This window comes from Excalfactoria chinensis, chromosome 6 (assembly GCF_039878825.1).
Source record: "Excalfactoria chinensis isolate bCotChi1 chromosome 6, bCotChi1.hap2, whole genome shotgun sequence".
In the NCBI taxonomy this organism is placed as follows: Eukaryota; Metazoa; Chordata; class Aves; order Galliformes; family Phasianidae; genus Excalfactoria; species Excalfactoria chinensis.
The window spans coordinates 30,375,541-30,394,867 of NC_092830.1; the positions used below are offsets into that span (position 1 = coordinate 30,375,541).

Consider the following 19,327-nt stretch of genomic DNA (forward strand, 5'->3'; position numbering starts at 1 on the left):
CTTTAAGGTCCCATCCAACCTACGACATTCTATGGTTCTACAACTCTCTCCCACCTCACCTCTCTACATTTAATTGAAGATCCATACATTTCTAGTTCCTCTGTTGTCCTTAAAGATCTATTACAGATTTGGAAATGGAACTGGCTTCTAGAAAAGAAGCAGCTAACAGATGGCATGAGAGGAGCCATGGGACTCTGTTAGAGCTTAATTTTCAGCAGCAAGCTTTGGCTCTGTCTCCAACCAGGAGCTACAGGCATAATCACACAGAGCGGAGCTCGGCCCTGCAGCAGCACACAGATGCTTGGCGAGAGCCATGCGCAGCTCAGACACTGCTCGCTCACATCGAAGCGGTGACCTGTCGAGAAGCAAAAGGCTGTTTGTTACAAAGCCTGTGTTTTGTGCCAATTATGAGGCAGTTACACTGAAAAATGTAGCTTTGATGTGAATCTCTTCAGGTAGCGAATGTTAAACACTGCACGCCGCTGGGTAGGTGTGTGATTTTGCAGGATCGGAGCCCATATCCAGGAGTAATTAGCAAGACTGTGCCAATCTCCAGCCCGTGCACTGAACTGCTGGGCCCGATGCAACGGCTACGCAGTGGGGTATCATAATTAGCAGAGATGCAACACAGTGAATAATTGGAAAGATAAGGAAATGCCACTGAAGTTTATATAAGGGAAAAAATTTCCTTAGATCTAGACAATCTCGTGTCACCATGAAACTTCAGGCTCCTCTTCCGAGGGGGTGCGGCGGAGCGATGCTGTTAAAAAGCGGCAATTTTCTCTTCGTTGGGATGAAGCTGAGGAAAGGGGGAAACTGAGCCCCTTCGATAGGAGCAGAGCGGAAGGAGAACCGCCGCCGCACAGTCCCGGGACAGCCCGCACGCCCGGCTACTGGGGTGGAGCGAGGCGGCCGTACCGGGACAAGGACAGACCCCGCCCCGCCCCGCTCTCTGCCCGCATGCCCCACCTTCTGCTTTCGCTTTTCCTTTCGCTTCCGTCTCCTCGGAGCCCAGCACTAAGGCAAGCCCCGCAGCCTGTCCCTGCCTTTCGGGTCCCTCGGGCTTTGCTCCATTCCGCCCCGCTCCCTCCTGCCGTCCCCGTACCTCGCGCTGCAGCGGGCTGGAAGCAGTCCGACCCTTCGCGTGGCTGCACGGCCATTTCCTTGCAGAGAGCACGGGGTGTCATTTGCAATCGATGGCGCTGATTTCCTCCACCTGCGTGGGTGGGACCGCTTCGCTGGGGCATCTTCTCCTTTTGCCCGTGGCCTGCACACTTTCCTTCCTTCCTGTGTTGCAACTGCACTTCATTTCCAAGAAGCACTTGCTAAGTGCTTCTTACTAAGACTGTACGCTGTTCATATAGACAAAACAGAAATTGAAAAATTAAGATCATATCCTTGGAAGATGATAGAGTTCCTTTTAAGCCTATTTGCATGTATCTGCTTCCTTCCCAACGCAATTCTTTCCAGATCATGAAGAATTTTCTGGCAATTAGTTGTAAGGTGACTTTTACTTCCATTCTTATCTGCCTTGTTTGGAGTAGTGTCAGACTTCTTGGCATTCACCACAAGGCAGAACAGAGATGGCCACGCATGTATCATACCACTTTAATGCAGCACCAGAAGTCCATAGCCACTCTTGGTTAAGGACCACAGGACATAAACTGGCAATCCCATGTCTCCATCTAACAGTTTTATTTAGGAAGTACTGAAATAATAGCACTCACTGCGGGATGCTTATGTTCTTGTACTTGATTTATAGATGTCAGGAGATCAGTGTGCTGATCGTTCCTCTGAAAAGAGAAGTAATGGAGATCAAGATGATATGGTTGATGCAAAACCAGACAGGAGTAGCAGACTCTCACTTTTTGCAAAGTAAGTTACTACTTCCATTTCTATTTTTCTTTCTGTCAGCTATGATACTGCCCTTCTAATGGGATTTCAGTGTTCAGTTTGCCATGCCCAGAGTGTCAGAATGTCTGATAAGCACTCTGTGTTGTATAAGGTCTAACATATTTAATCCGTACCCTAAAGCCCTCACACCGCTCTGATTTACAGAGACCTGTAATATCTCCCATCAGCTTACTTAGTAGTCAAGGGACCACTAAGTTCATTTAGTGTCAGTTGTAGCCCCTTATCTTAAACATTGCCCTTTTGTGGAGCTGGGAATGAAATATGTCATTAATTATCTATTTTACTGCATTCAGCTCAGCTGATCTCACACATCGTTGGAATCCCCTGCTGACTATTTAAGTTAGTTTAAAGCCTGGATGCACCATCTAGACCGTAGCACAAAGAAGCCTCACTGAGTCTAGAGATGTAACCCATTACAGAATAAATTAAAAGCCCTTCATTTTAGCCTAATAGACTCACTGAAGCATAATTTTACTTTCATTAAACGTACAGGCAGAAAGAACGACATGCTCCATGTCTGTAAAACACTAGATGAATGTGGCTGAAAATGCAACAGCTAAACGATGAACATGCAAAATTAACAAATGCTGTTGAAGATCGGAAAATACTAATTCATGGGGTGAACTGCCAGTATGTTAGTACAGGTGTTTATTACAAATACTTGTATTTACAGAGGTTTAACTTTTTATTGTTGTTGGACATGTATTGCTCACTTCAATGTGGATAATTCAGAGGAAGCACATGAAGAAAATCATTTTATCTTTGTAGTGTAGTATAGGGATGTGATGGGTGTAATGCATCTGGGAGATGTGAGAGAAGTGAAGCTGCCTTTGTCTTAGATGACTTTTGGTGTGCCCTAAAGCAAAGCACAGAAATTTTTTGTCTCTCATTTTCCCATTCCTCAAATGCATTTTCGGATGTGTATTATTAACTATCACAAATGCACATGATACAAGATAGACAACATTTGTTTCTAAAACTTCCCAAGTATTTTTCCAAGTTTTCTTTTAAATTTTATAGATGCGTTTTAAAATATGACATCTTCTGAAGAAGTGATATGCTAATGTCAGTACTCAATTATGCAACTCCAAGTTGATCATTCCTGAAGGAAAAGCAAGAATCAGCATTTCTATTACATTGGTTTTTTTTTTTTTTAAATATAAGAAAATATTCAAGTAATTTGGCCATTCATCAGTTTGAGACATTCGTCTTTCATGAAATCCTTGAAGATACAAGTTTGAAACATCTTTTGCTAGAAGTAAAAAGGAACTCAGATAAAATAAATACAGAATAAAAGACTGAATAGGAAAAGTTTGAGATTTTTCAATAGAGATTTTGTAGGAAATTGAGTCTGAAATAATCTATCAGTGCTGCTTAGCAGAAGTTATGTTAGCCTGAAGAGGAATGAGATGTTAAGAGAAGATCTTAAAAATCCAAGTACATCAATAAGGTCGTTATCTTATAGATACTCTCTGGCCTGCAGGAATATAGAAAAGGGATGTGAGGATAAAGAAAGATGGTTTATGACCAAAACCAGTGACAGTCACAAAGGAGAAAGTGAATAGTGAATGACTGCTCATCAAGCCTCACAAAAAGTACAAGGGACATCCAATGAAAAGTTTATAGAGTGAGATTAAAACAATCAATCAGTAAGACACAATTTTCCCCATAGTACAGAATACAGATGTAAAATTTTAGTCACAGGATATGCGTATGTTGATACTTAGATGAGTTCAGAAGAACCCAGATGAGTGTGTGGAAGAAAAAATCTGCTGGGAATATTAATGTTAAAATCTTTGATACAAGATGTCCCTAAATCAGATTGCTATGAGAGTATATTCTGGACTGAATTTCTTTAATTTGTTCTTTTAAAACTCATTACTAGTCAGTACCAGATAATGGGCTTGGTTCGCTTTTAATTAGAACCTGAATGGCTCTGTGACCTGATTGCCAAGGCTCCATTCTGACAATGTAAATTTAATAATTGTGGGGGGAAAAAAGTGTCTAGAAAGCTTTGGATTGACTACAATTTTGTTTTACGGACCCAATTTCTAACATCTGTGCAGTAATTTCAAGGAAAGTAGCTCTGGGCAGCCTGGTTGGTGACCATGCTAAGAGCAGAGGGGCTGAAACTAGATAATCACTATAGTCCTTTTCAACCCAGGCCATTCTATGATTCTACAAAAGTCAACACTTAGTTTCATTTACATTTTAAAAGAAATTAATATTTGTTTAAATATATAAGCTTAAAATAGATAAGCTTAGTAGGAAGAAGTACTTTCTATTGTTAGATAAGCATGTGAATTGTAGTGGGAAGGAGGACCAGTGAGAAACTAAAATCAGAGCCACACAGACAGACCAACAGTAGTTGGTCCAGTACCTTCACAGGTTCACCAATACCCATCTCTGAATGGAGGTGTAGATGGCAAGAGCAGTAAACAGAAATAGGTGAGAATCTTCAATACAGCACATTTCTCTAAGAAGATCATGACCGTGGTTTACCAAGAAAACAGAGCTCAGAACAAGCCACAGACTCCTCTGTGTGCACCACAGTTTGGGAGAATCCTCTCCTGCATATTGCCTTTTCTTGGAAAAAGTGCTAGAACTTAAAGAACGGCGAGGGGGGAGTAAAGCGTTTCAGATCGTTAGGCAGTTGTTGGCATTCTCAGCCACTAGATGGCAGAAGGGTTTTACTTTTGTTTACTATGAAAACCGCAGAAGACTAATTTAGGAAGACTTCCAAAGAAGTTACTTATCATAAGGCAGGGAAGGCAAGATGCACTACGGCGACCTTGAGCAAAACGGGATTTTAAAAGACGTGGTAAATTAAATACTGAGCTGGCAATTTGAGACACTTCTGTTTTTAAAGCTGCATCTGAAAATCCCCAAGGTTTGGTAGATTAGCACTCACACGTTCACTAATCAGGACTGTGAACTTCAGCAAAGAAGTATAACACAGAAGGTAGTTGTTAGTAGTATCAAGATACCAGCTTTATACTTAATAATTATATAGAACCCTTTGTCCTTTGGTTACTTTTATTCACTGCAGCTCTCATGCCTGTTTTGCAGTCAATATTCCCCCTATTTGGAAAGGGAAGATATTGTTTAAATATGTATTTAAGAATTACAAATACCTGTTTACCATTGAAACTGTGTGATTCTGTAGGAGCTTCAGAGTAAAAAACTGTAACAAAATCTCCATGAGCCCAGTGGGGTACACCCACATATGCTCATTAAGAGTCCTTCAGCTTTTTAAAACAGTAAAAGTTATTTATTGCTACCAAGCCAGGCCACCATAAAGTTTGAGACTTTATTCTAATTAATACAGAAGCTTTCTAGAAACATCAGTGCATATCTTACTGTGATAGTTCAAGAGTTATGATGTCTACCAATTAAATATCCAGAGCCTGTAAGCTGCTGTAACAATCAGAGAGAGCAATGTGATGGAATGGTGATACAGGAGATGTAATGACAAAGGGATTGGTGCAATAGAAAGGCATTACAAAGAAAAAGAAATGCTCACCCATCTCTGAAGATTTAGGATTGCAGTTAGAACTCTACAAGGAACAGATCTCCAACCAGGAATCCTACCTCAGTGGCAGTCGGCCCTTAAATAAGATCTAAGAGAGGTGCAGCCAGGCTCTACCCTTTCTGTTCACACAGCTGAATTGCCTTCACCTGCACTCCTAGGGTTGACTGGGTCCCTGCCCCAGGTGCTCAATCCTGTTATTCAACAGTTACCATACAATTAGTATTTAGATTCAGATGATACATAGGGATGTTTTTGGTTTTTTTTTCCACTTACGTGGGTGTTCGTTTAGGTTACAGGGCACAAAAATAAGGAAGCACAATGTTTGATGACCAACAGTTTCTTTGTGTTTGATTTAATGTTTATGAAGTAACTGTATTTGCTTCTACACCAGCTATCCCTGCCTTGAAATTCGTATGTTCACATTCAGATGATGCTTTCAGTGATCCTTCATCTTTTCAACATAACTTTTTACGCTTTTAGATTCTAAAATGCAGTTGTTACAGTTTAACCAGCCACAAAATATTACAAACCTTTCAAAAACAAATACTGCTGTATCTCTTTTATCTTGATATTGTATATGATAAGTAAGTTACTTAATGAGTAACAGCAAAAGAATCATCTGAAGTTATGATCTGGGCCGAACCCAAACTGAACTCCTGGTTCAGCCACAGGTTTCCTTTATATCTCTAAGCAAATCGATGAGTGTATTATTTAATCCTGTAAATAAGTGATGATCTTTCCTTTTACTATCCTCACCCTGAAGTTTAGTGCAATTGCATTTAATTTGTTTGGGGTTCTGCTTTTCCCAAGCTAAATACCAGCATATGTCCTCCAAATTAATGAACATAATTTCAGAAGTAACGGGCTCTGGCAACTCTTATCTGCTAATGTTAATTCCTGCAAATACAGTAAAAGAGGTTTTAACAGACGTGGTACAACAGAGGTGTTCCTTTCTGTTACTCATTCTTAAGCTGGAGGCGCGCTTTTGGTTTTGTTCTGATCTCAATTTGTACAGAACACCACAGGCAGAGTAAACAGATAAAATGGTGCACAGTGCATGTACTTCACCTTGGACAATTACTGAATGTACCATGTAGGAAATGCCCAATATCTTGAAATAGCACCTAAAGTATAAGAAGTCATTAATTCAGTTAGCATTTGCTTCCAGTCTCCTTGGAGACTTTGTCATGTGAAGCACAGCAAACACTGGATTGTTCTTGAACTGTATCTGGAGCAATTGCAGTAGTGAGTCAAGTAGCTTAATTCCTTTTTATTGCAGTAACTTATTTCCTTCACTGCAATGAACTCTGTGCTGTCAGCACTCAAAATTTGGAGGAAAGCTATAATATGTTTTAATATTTAACCTCTTAAAGGAAACACAACAAATTAAGGTGTATTTTTTTAATAATCCAAAACTATATAAGAGTAAATGGGAAATAGTTCTATGAATTAAGATACAAAACAGGTCTTGTAAACTGTCTACGTTGATCTGCATCATTTTCTCAGAAGCATTCACTGTGTAAATATTGTAGTGATGGCTGGATCCAGTTCTGAAAGAAGGCAGGGAGCTGTATTAAAAAGTAAAGCTTGCTGTGTCACCTCCATCTCAAGATCTGCTCTGTTTTCCTACACTCTTATATATGAACAGTGATAGAATCAGAGTGTATTTTCCACTTGTCAGCAAAGGTAGATCAGGCCTGCATGACCTCTGTTTGCAGGACGATAGCTGTGAGGGTTTGAATAGCCCCATAGAAAAGTCCAGTGTGACCCACTGCTGACACATGCGAATCTTTGGGCCTGAGCACAGGGCATCCTGTTTCACGCTCCAATGTAGCCCCGAGCATGGTGGGCTCCTAGCATTAGCAAAGAGGATTAGACTTGCTCTTGAGCACAAGCTGAAGCTGTTTTCAGATGCAGTGTGGAGTGCCATTTGATGATGAGCCAAGGTACTGTGGAAAGTTATTTACCTCCTTCCTTCTCTGCCACCCATTTGGGAACCTCATGAATGAGCACCCTAAAGGAGTTCAGTTGCTAATTATAATTCTTCTGGCATTTTGCAATTGGTAATCCTAGATAGAATGTTCTCCTAGATATATTGTTTGGGGGTTTTGCTTTATTTTGAGTCATATTCCAAGCAGCCTGTATAGAGATATATATACCTGTTAACTGTTCATAGTACCTATGACAGATGAAAGAGGGTTTTTATTTATTTCTTTTTAACTGCATACTTGCAAATTGCCTATATATATATATTATTTAGGATATAATCATTCAAGATTTCAGTTTCCAGAACACCCATGAAAGGTGGATGTGCTCAGCTTTGCCAGAAATGAGCAGAAAGCCTTTCATCAAGCAACATTATTTTTGCTAAAATTGTACCTTTTGAATGGTATTTGAATATTATATGGCATACCATGCCATGCAGGAAATTAATGAGGAAACTGAATTGCAAATCGATCACTAAGAATCTAGAATTTACCCAGTTTTGGTCAACTGCAGGTGTCACACCACAGGATTGTCATGCAGGCTGCAAATCATCCACACAATATTAGGTGCCCAAAGAAAAGGATGCTGGTACCTGATTCTTTTTTTCCTGTCTTTTTTTCAACTGTTGAGAAATGTGGGTGGTATTAGACGTAATAAACTGTGTTGAAACATTTTCATGCAGTGGAACTGGCTTAGCACCAGTGTGCTCCATATTGTTCATGTACATGTAATGAATAAAACTGCAGCCGTGATTTTGATTTTGTTATGTTAAGGCCATCACTATCACAGAATTAGAGGGATAGTGGGATATTTGGCACTAAGGGACATGATACACTTCTGGGACTCAGCAGGTCTGATTGATGGTTGGACTTGATGACCTGGAAGGTCTTTTCCAACCTAGTTGATTCTATGTCTCTATGATAAATTTAGATATATTTTAGAAATCCAAGAATATCTATAATGTATAAAGGACACCAAAAGTTCTTGCCTGAATCTGCTTCTTTCAAACAGCTCAACTCCTTTTCTTAACAGTTAGTTTCTAGTTGTCCTGAACTTAGAAAGATTTCCCCCTCTCCTAATTGGAGAAGAGCCTGCAACTAAAATGGCACCAAAAAGCTTTTTGTATTCAGTTGTTTAGGTTTGCTATTGGTTTTAAAATTGCTAGTTAGGTTTTCAGTCCTTTTGTGTAATCTCCCTGCTATAGTAAACAGTATAGGTGAAATGATGGATAGATGCTTTTAGGTGAACTTTTACTTTTTAGGTTTTTTAGGTGCTATGTGTCTGAAAAATAGATGGAAATCACATATGCTACTGTAGTATATTCAGGAGAAAAAGTCTGAGAGCCTACTGTGTGTCACAAGCAAAATGGAGTTCTCTCAAAAGCCAGTGTGGCTCCTATTAGTATTTAAAGTAGATTTCACTTTGTATTCTAGCATGTAGCACTGTTAGCATGTGACCCAGAATCACATAATCAGGCACAATGCAATACGGTTTTAGTATTTGGACTAGCATTTATGGCTAATGCTTAGTCCTTATCCCATATAGCTTATGCTTTTTGGTTATTAACTGTAAAAGAATAATTATTTTATAAAAGATGCTTCAAATAGTGGTACAATCATCTTGTCCAGAAACATTGCAGTTTTGCCAACTTGATGCAGTATTAATGGGAAAAGTCAACAGGATAATCTGTTATTTGCATGAAGCTCTAAACCTACTTGACATTTTACCAAAACAAATCTGACAAAGAACAAAGAGTCTGCCTTAAAGAACTTAAGATCTAAAAAGCTCTAGTCAGGTTTAACAAGTGTCATGTGCTTGTTATTACCAATAGATTTCAAGAGGAAAATAAATTCAAAGAGGGGAGTGTGTACAGTAATTAGAGGTGTAATGCGTGTGGTGAAATTAGACTGGATAAAAGTATTAAAGCTGCATAGAAGTATTAAAGCTGACAGTATGGAGAGAAGGTTGTACAGGAGCAAGGCATATCCACACACATTTATCAGAAAGCAACAGACATGAATAGACCACTGATTATTGAGACTAAAGTAAAAAAGAAAGAATTAAATACTGAACTTTGATTTGTCTAATTCATGCATTCTGTTTCTTGGTAACTTCCTCAGAAGGTAAAAAAAAGATGAGTGGACACCTAAGTGTTTAGCAGTAGAATAAAGAGCACTGATGTTTTATATCTTCTGTCCCAGAGTGTGAAGTGCATGAAAGCTCTGTAGGTTGTTGCCTGGACTTGAAGGCTGACAACCCTATAATAAGAAGAATCAGTCTCTTCTCCAGTGCCAAAAGGTCTGGGGATTTCAGAAGCAATGCTGAGACAATGTGTTCTGTAAAAGCGTGTTTTATAAGACAAACCAATTTTTCTTTTTATACAAGGTATTAAAAAATGATATACAACTGCCCATCATTCTAATGGAGCATGTAAAGGAACTAAAATCACTACAGGGAAAACAGACAGAGACCTTTTGATATAAGGATATGAAAACGTCCCTTTATCTCAAAATTTGTTTAATTCCTCTAACCCTCTGCCTATTTAAGTGACGGTTCTTTTCTGAAGAGCCTTGTTTCTTTCCTGGGTGTTCATAGGTGTCACTGAATTGCTTGCTTTTAAGGCAGACACACTCATATTTCCAGAAACAAAACAAAACAAAACAAAACACCTGTTGTCTATAAGTTTCTATCAGACTCTTTTTTAATTGCTTTTAATTTTCAGGCTGAGTAAATGGATTGGGTGCAATAGTTTCTACCCTAGAGATTGCCTTTTTTTCATGTTCATTTTTTAATCCGCTCCTCTCTCCTGAGACTTTTACCTGTGTCATGCTGCTACTGTTCCAAGGGGAGTCCATGTATTACAGCAGAAAAGCATTTTAAAAGATTTATGTTTACTAGCTTTTACACCTTGAACAAAGACTGAAGTTACCAGACTACACAGTTGACATTAGTTATGGAATGGTAGCTGAAAACCTCCATGGAAATACTGTGCTTTGCTTGAAATTAATCAGAAGTTAAGAGATGATGAGAGACTGGAAGCTTTCCTGGTAAAGGATTCATAGTACACTGCTGTGTGTCATAACTCTCCATGGTAGCAAAGATAGTACAGAGTGATGCTAGAAGAAAGGAAGCCAAAGTAGAGGAAATTGGGGCTGCTCAGAGACACCGTTTTCAATAAAATTGTAAGTTTTCATTTTCTTGAAAACAGTCTTTAAGTATACTTAGTAGTTAACAGGGGCATTTTTATCCTTAAATTCTGATACCTTTGCATATTGAAATCATGATTTACCTAAAGCATAACAGAAAAAAGTTTGTTGTGATAACTATCAGTTCTTTAGACGGTCAAGATCTGAGTTCCTATTGGTGCAAGTGAATGTATCTCCATTAACACTGACAGGATTTTAGTCAATCACAACGATGAGAAATTTGGCTTTTGCTATTTAGAAGCTCAGTACCACATTGATAAATGCTATGGGAAACTTTCATTTCATATTTGAAATATGAGAAGCTGATAACGACGTTTTTTCCCCAGGGCTGACACAAACTGAGCATAGACTTGATGCGGTCATGTTCCTAGGCACTCCGCTGTCAGGCCTAAGCCCTAGATTTAGGAGCACTGTAAGAATAAGTAGGAAAATGTGCAAGTAATTTGAGGGTGCCAGAGTGGAGTTTTGATTTTTCTGAACTCTCAGCTGAAAGGTGAGAACATGAAATATGTGAGAGCACTGATTGAAGAATGTTTCTGTCTAAGGAAAGAGACCGGAGTGACCACTAGTGGAGCGAGGAATTAAAGCCTGGCTGTGGTTAAAAACTAAAAGAAGAGGGAACGGTTGTAAAATACAAGTTTCTATTTAGACTGGGAAAGTTTGAATCCAAAACCAGGGAAATTAAAGACACTGGATACCAGAGAAGCAGAAAGAAATAAAACTAAGAGCAGATAGTTGACAACAGTTTATAAAAGCACATAATTAACTCGTGGAAATGCTCTCAGAAATTACTGTGATTAGAAAGCTTAGAGAACAGCGGTGGTAAACATTTATGTGAATGTGTCCAGTTCAAAGCTTAGAATATCAAAATTTGTCTAGAAAGCTTTATGCTATCAGTCATAAGACAGCCTGTCACTGACAAGGAATTTCCCTTTAGGACTGATTAGTACATTTTTATTACGTTATTAGTCATTATTACAAGGCATGATTTAATTTGTTTAAACCGAAGAGTGGAACCTCAAACTATCAGCTTAAGCCACTCAGGCAATTCCCAAATTGCCCTATTTTGGCATAGCAAATAAAATCCTAATAAATAAATAAATAAATAAATAATTCTCCCTGGATTGCAGTGTGGGATAAGTGTACAGCACAACCTTTGCATTCTTATTCATTCAATTTGGACAGATACCAAAAGATTTCTGGAACTGTTTTGTTGTCTGCCAGTAAAGGAACAACAGGCGTAACCCCACAAGATACGCTGTGGTTGCTTATTATCTGATTATCCTGTTAAGCTTGGAAGCAATCACTAGAACAAAACCATAGTATCCTTTGTGAAGGAATGGGGAAATTAAAGGATGGATTCAATTGGACTGTTTCACTGGCAAGGCTTGTCTGTGACCTTTGACACTGAACTGCATAGAGCTTCTGGCATGCTTTTGGGAATACCAGCAGTAGCCATATCTCTTAAAGTCCTGAGAATTTCTGCATGAATGAGTGCAAACTATTGAACTCGGAAGTTAAGTGGTTTCAGAGAAGTTGTGTGGCTGCTTTACTGTGCCACTTAACCCCAGCTGCTATTTTCAGCAAAGTTCTTTGTTGGGTAATGTGACTGCGTGACTTCTTGTCTCAAATTAGATCATTTCCAGCATTTTGGGGCAGACAGTGTAAATATGATATTGCACCTTGTAGGTAGATCTATTCCAGGTGTTCAAGAATGTTCATGGATTGAAAATCAATAGACATTTGTGTCTATTGTCCCTTGTATCATTTGTCCCTTGAAAATATCTGAGTATGTGTAACATCCATGGATAGTCATACAGCATGTTCTGGAAGTCTGTGAAGCTGGATACATTTGTAGAAACTTGAATAGGGTATGGACTGAGGAAATTAGTCTCTTCACTGACCTGAGTGCTCACTAGTTGTTTTGAATTTTCTTTTTCTCTTTTCTTTTTTTTTCCAAGAGTTGTCTTTGTGATGTTGGACTAGGGGGAATTTTAGGCCAATATAAGAATCCATGATCTCTTTGAAACCCAAATGTAATATTAACATCATGCAGCTGTGGATAATTCTTTAAAATGGTTAAAATCTTTTCTTGAGGTGAAGCATATTTAATTATTGCTCTCTGAGCCCTCAAGAAGCAGTATGTAGGGAGAATACCAATGTCTGTGATTTGCCAGAATAAAACCCTGTATTTTCAGAGTATCAAATACAGTCCTCAAGTAGGTACAATTCAAAATCTTCTTTCACAGATTCTAAAAGAAGTCTAAGAGAGGAGATGACATTAGGATGATGGGTAAAAAAGAGTATGGAGAAAGCCTGCCAGATGCAGCTATTTAATTTGGTCACTTAGAGCATGAGGACACTCAAAGATAAGAAGAAACTGTTTTAAAATTGAATTGCCATGGCATTTGAACATGATGAATCATCTAGAGATGCTTTATTATTGTTTCCAGTTAGTCTTGCCCTTTAGTAATGAAAAATGGGACACTTGGAAACTCCAACAATTGCTAGAGACAACAATTGTTAAGTCAGGAAGATAAAAAGTTACATTTCCTAAACAACATTTAATCAATCCACAGCAATCTCATCTGTGAGGACTATTAGTGAAGAAAAAGCTTGGTAATTTTCTAGAAAGATATCAAAGTGGGAATAGTGAAAGTACTTAATTGACATTATGGTACAAATCTAATTTTGTTAAAATGTTACAGTACTGCTAGTTGTGCTGAGAAAATAGGTTATGTTTTCCTCTTAGACTTCAGCAATGAGTACTACTGGAAAGCAAGATGCTGATACCTTCTTCTGCTCTTTCCCAAGTATTGTTTCTAAGCAGGCCTGCTCCAAAGCTTGCTTGTAATTTTTGAGGTTTCATCAGAGCCTTTGAAGGCTTTCACTGGCTTCAGTTCTGTTCGTGGAGATCATCTCAATGTCAGAAATCACTTGGCTGGACAAAAAAGTCCACCTCTAAAAGCAAGCACTGCTGAGTTCCTCATGCTTGTACTTCAGATGTGCATGTTTGTTATCATAGATTCTTTCTATAGTATTTAATTTAGAAGAAGTTGGTGGGTAGAGTCCATGCCTTCTCTCAGCATCTTTTTCTAATTCAGTCTGAGACTCCATCACAAAGCAGAAAAATCAGTGCACAGTTATACTAATGGAGAATGTCTATAGGATTTTCTTGTTTGTTTATAATGAGGTTGAGATACTGATGAGATCACACTGAATGGTACTTAGTTTTTAGCATAGCTTCAAACTATCGATTGACAGACCACACTAACAAATGAGCTGTTCATATCTATAACCTTTATCAGTAGAAAATACCTACTGCTCTTAATCACTTTCAGAGAATTTAGGGATGATTCAATAATCAGATCCCATTATGCCACATAGTAAATTGTGTATCTGCTTGTAATGCTTGCAATAGTTATTAAGGAAGATCTGTCTGGGCTTACATGAATCACTTACAGTAAAATTAAAATAGTACTTACATTTAGAACCATAGTTCGCAAAAGACTGCTGCCAGCCTGATATTTGGTCAAGGTCTGTATGCATCGCAGTTGATTGCAGTTCACTCAAGAGTGATTTTACCATCATCAGTATCCAAATACTGCAGGGAAATCATGCGACTCAAGCCATGAGTTAATATCTCTACATCTCTGTATGAAATACAAAGGAAGAAAAATATAAGAGAAATAAAAACATCAGGTAGTGCTACCCCAATGGTATGAGCTAGAATAAATAAGCACATTCACATGACTGGTCATTAACAGTGTTTTCATTTGATTCACACAGGAAAAAGAAGAATGGAGAAGAAGAACAACCAAAGTCCACTCTCAGTAACCAGTACCGAATTGTTACACCCACATTCCAGTATAATATGAACTACAAGAAGGTTGGCAAATGTATAATTATAAACAACAAAAATTTTGAAGACAAAACAGGTAACATTCTTTGTCTTACTTGAGAAGGAAGGATGGACCACACGACCTCCAGGGGTCCTTTCCAACCAAAACCATTCTTCGATTCTGTGATTCAGTGACACATTGCAGATGCTTTCATTAATCAATAAACCTGTTATTTTTAGGACATGGAATTTTAATGACAATATTCACTTTATTTGATAAGTAGTTGTTCATACTGTTTGTTCCTGTTCTTTAATCCTTATATTAGAGTAGCTCTTTACAGCTCCTTTGCAGTAGATGGTTAAAAAAAAGTACATCAGCTTGTTCTGCCTACTTTTAACTCAACTTCTGTCCTAGAATTTAAGGCTGCATTGTTAAAACCTGAACTTTGGTATCTGCAGCCCATGAATTCTCTGTCTCTGAGCTGCACCTAAAAGCTATAGCTGCACTACAGTAACCATTACTGTGCTCTGTTCACAATCCAGTGTCAGATGCACATTCCAGATTGTGTACAGTGTTTTGAAGCAGACAGATATCTGTGATATAGCCAACTTTGCAGGCTTTTTTTTTTTCCCTCTACAAGCTGGGCTTACAAATTAAATGAAGTGCTTATTCCAAAGAATTTACGTCAATTTTCTTTATGGGAGTATCATGGGGAATCGTTTTGAACAATTATTTCATGAAGATCTTGGTGCATATGTTACTCTGCATAACCAAAAGGAGATAGAATTTTCCACAGAGGTCCCATGTTGGATATAAACCAGTATTTTTCAGCATAAAATACATGTTCACATTGGACCTTGCATTACTTTGCATTAAAACAAAACTCATAGTTTGTTCTGAATGCCAAGGATGTTGTCAGAGGATTGTTTTAAACTCATGTTTCATTGTAAATAAATTAAGAACCTAAAAGTTGCCTTTGGACATATAAATGATTTTAAATCGTGTAATGTGCAATCAACTGTACTATTTCTTTTCTGGTAGGAATGGGTATACGCAATGGTACTGATAAAGATGCTGGAGATCTCTCTAAGAGTTTCAGAAGCTTAGGTTTTGATGTTCACACATACAATGACCGAAGCTGTGAGGATATGAAAACATTACTGAAACAAGGTAAAAATTTAGAATTATAGCATAATTTATTGCGTAAAGGACCTCCCTTTAGAGGTCACCTAAGCAATGCTCTGCACAGAGCAGGTCAGATTAGAACAGAATGCTTATGCCCCATGAAATGGAATTTTCTCTAGAGATAGATTCAATTTCTGAACAGATTATCCTTAATTCCCACAACTTTTCCTCCTCCAGTGTAAATTCAGAAATGTGTAGTTTTGTTGTCACAGTAGATGACAAATCTACTAAAATAACTGCATGTAGTTAAGGGTTCAGCCTATTGAATCGAGCAGGTTGAACTCTACGTTCATTTATTCAAGATATTTATCACATTCTTAAAAAGTGGAATTACCTACTCCATTTTATGACTTCCAGTAGAGGCTCAGTGTTCCTTTAGTCTCTGAAAGATGTGTTTGATAAATATATTTTTCCATTTAAAATGCTGACTCCTTTTGGCTAAAAATTATTTGATTTGTAGCTGCTGAAGAGAACCACAGTGATGCTGCTTGTTTTGCCTGTATCCTTCTAAGCCATGGGGAAGAAGGCCTCATTTATGGCACCGATGGACCCATGGCTATCAAACACCTGACTGCACTCTTCAGAGGAGACAAATGTAAAAGCCTTATAGGCAAACCCAAATTGTTTTTCATTCAGGTAAATATTATATCTTTCTGCTGCAGTGGGGAAAACATATTACAGCACTTGTGTGGTTGTCAGTGTCTTCAAAAGTGGATAAAGGCTGTGTCTCCAAATTACTGCATTCTGCTAAATTCTTCAGTCTCCCTGAGTAGCCTTACTTTCTACTTTCTTGCCTCTCATACATACAAAGTATTGCTAAAAACTGCATCCATTAAAAAAATCTTTAAAAAAAGCTTTATAAAACACTTCATTTCTCCTTACTGGTCAAGTTGTCTTCATCTTCACGGCTGTTTCAGGCTTGCCGAGGCTCTGAGTTTGATGAAGGTATACAAACTGACTCTGGACCTGCAAATGACACTCTGGAAACAGATGCCAATCCTAGATATAAAATCCCAGTAGAAGCAGATTTTCTGTTTGCATACTCCACGGTGCCAGGTAATAAATAAATAAATAAATAAATAAATAAATGGGGGAGTAGTAGAGGCAAGAAGCCTAAAAATTTATCCTATCTTCACTTGCCAGTCAACATTTTTCATCTATAATGGTTACTCCGATAAAACATGTTATCTTTATAGAACTGGCTGTTTCTCTTATGCATCACAGCTGCAGTAGTACGACTACTAGCATCCTAGACTGACCCTCACTGATGGATGAAATGCTAAGGCATGGTGTATGTTTGGCCAGTGTGTTCCATCCACTACTTTTACAACAAGCTGAAATGGGAGCAAGCCCAAATGACAAAGCAGAGGCATTACAGATGGCAGAGGAAAGTGATACCAACCTTTGATAGGCTAGTTTAGTTACTATGTGGAACTTAAATACAAGAAGAGGAGGGGCTATAGCATGAACTTTTGCAAAAAATAAGCTCTATGAAAAAATAGAGAATGCTACCTCAGTATGCTGAAGGTTGGAGAGGTCATACACATTATTTTCCTTGTCAGTGAAGCAAGATTTGTGACAGGAGTAACAAGAATTGAAGTTTTTGCGTGCAGTTACTGCTTTTCCAGAATCTTTCACACAAACTTCTACACTTCTCTCTGATGTTCCATTCTTCCACACAAAGTCATAAGAAGGAAAAAAAACCCACTCTATTTTTTTTTTTTCTTTTTTTTTTTAATCTCTTTCCTGTAAGGTTATTATTCCTGGAGGAATCCTGGAAGAGGCTCTTGGTTTGTGCAGTCTCTGTGCTCTGTGCTCAATGAACATGGAAAACAACTTGAGATCATGCAGATCCTCACACGGGTCAACTATGTGGTTGCCACGAATTTTGAATCACAGTCTGATGATCCACGCTTCAGTGAGAAGAAGCAGATTCCTTGCGTGGTCTCTATGCTCACTAAGGAACTTTACTTCTGAAAGCATATTTTAATACAACCAGTAATGTGAGATCAGGATAAATTTTGGGGTGAAGATTTGATTATAAATTGCAGTAACACAATTTGTAATAACAGAAATGATGATACTAGATATACATGTTGTGTAAGCTGGGGTACCTGACAGATGGACAATATGCAATATTTTAAAGACCACCTAAATGCCGTGGATCAATCCTAGAGCTAATTCCTCATTGTATTAGAAACACAGAATCACAGACTCCATGATTCTAGTACAACTAATTTTGATTTCTCTTAGTGTAGCTGTCTTGATTTATGGGTGTTGAAGATGTTCTGAGAGTCAGTTACCTGACCCATAAAGGTTTATTCCAAAAAACAGGATGTAAAATCTGTAAAGAAAAAACATATCAAGGAAACTCCATCTTTTCTTTCACTACAGTCTCATGGAATTGTAACTTCCTTAGAAATTTGGAAAGACCATCATACAACAAATATGTCCAGAGATAAAACTGACATAGTAGCTATTTAAAAGGGTGCTTCTTAGTATAATAAATCTATTTCCATTTTAGAACACTCTTAATGAAGAAAAATGGATGCACTGTGTTTAATCTGGAAGTCAATTTAGTTATCATTCTAGCATAAGGTTAATTTTATTAGCAGATGATTCAGCTGAATGGTATGGAAATTTATCAAATAGAAAGATTTTCATTTTGGTTTTTCTAAAAGTGGGCAAACTAATTAGATAATACCTTATTAAAATACCATTATGAAGATTTTTGCCTTGCAAATGACAACTAGCTGAGAACTGCTTGACACGGTAGTAGTGCAGTTTCTCTGTTTGCAGTAATATGAATGTTTGCATGTTGATTCATAAGTTTTGAGCCCACAAAAAGTTAACGTCTAGCCTTTGTTATAAAACATTAAAATTTAACGTTGAAACAACAGACTGATGTATTCCAGTTAGAAATGCACGTTTAGATTTTACTTCTATCCATGAGGAATTTCATCAAGACTAGAAATACTTTCTTGAATCAGAAACCAGAAGTGCCTTTTTAGTTAAAATATTGTCTTGATTTTGTATTTTGGAGTTATGTCAGCGATGCTTATATTTCTACTTTTTATATTCTTTTTAAATATGATAGCTAGCTCAAAAAAGTAATTTTAATGATTTGATTAGACTGGTAAATGATTGGTAAATAACTGGTAAATGGGGTTATTCACCCCTTTCCTAGTAAATGTACACTTTATTTTTTTAAATCTAAGAAAACAGGTGTATGCTGAGTTATCTCTTTATTGATTATATTTTCTTACAGGAAATGTAGCATAGCGAGGCATATCTTTTTCATAAGTCAAATTTTTTTTTTTTAATTAAATAAATTATTATTTTGTGGAAGTCTGGAACATAATATCAATAAAGACCTGTTTTTTAAATTTCCTATGAACGTCTGCCTGTTCGTCATTTGATCTGAAGTGAAAACGAACCAAAATGCATCCCAAAACTTTTCTCAGCCTTGAATGCAGTTGTTCTTCTGCATCCTTATTCTGATGAGGTTTCCTGTGTCATTTGGAAAGTAGTTTGGAAGTATAAGCTGGCATTTGATCACCTGGGTTAAATAGGCCAGATCTTTTCATAGTGCAATCCAGAATTATTGAAAAGATTTAAATGAAAATCTCCTGATTTGCCAGCCCTTAATCTTGCCCAGTGCA

The 19,327-nt window shown here is 37.7% G+C and overlaps 1 protein-coding gene and 1 long non-coding RNA gene across 2 annotated transcripts; one reads left to right on the top strand and one right to left on the bottom strand.

The window, feature by feature from the left end:
• The first annotated feature begins 973 nt into the window (after positions 1-973).
• On the top strand, positions 974-19,057 carry CASP7 (caspase 7). Its single transcript, XM_072340408.1, has 7 exons — positions 974-1,022; positions 1,763-1,875; positions 14,428-14,576; positions 15,522-15,650; positions 16,126-16,301; positions 16,583-16,721; positions 17,419-19,057. Exons 2-7 carry the CDS (start codon positions 1,763-1,765, stop codon positions 17,640-17,642), a joined length of 930 nt encoding a protein of 309 aa, XP_072196509.1. The 5' UTR covers positions 974-1,022; the 3' UTR covers positions 17,643-19,057.
• Positions 1,050-5,482, bottom strand: LOC140254125 (uncharacterized). Its single transcript, XR_011904069.1, has 3 exons — positions 5,438-5,482; positions 1,728-1,793; positions 1,050-1,352 (listed from the first exon to the last, which is right to left on the bottom strand). It is a non-coding gene; the product is annotated as an uncharacterized lncRNA (long non-coding RNA).
• Positions 19,058-19,327: the final 270 nt, after the last annotated feature.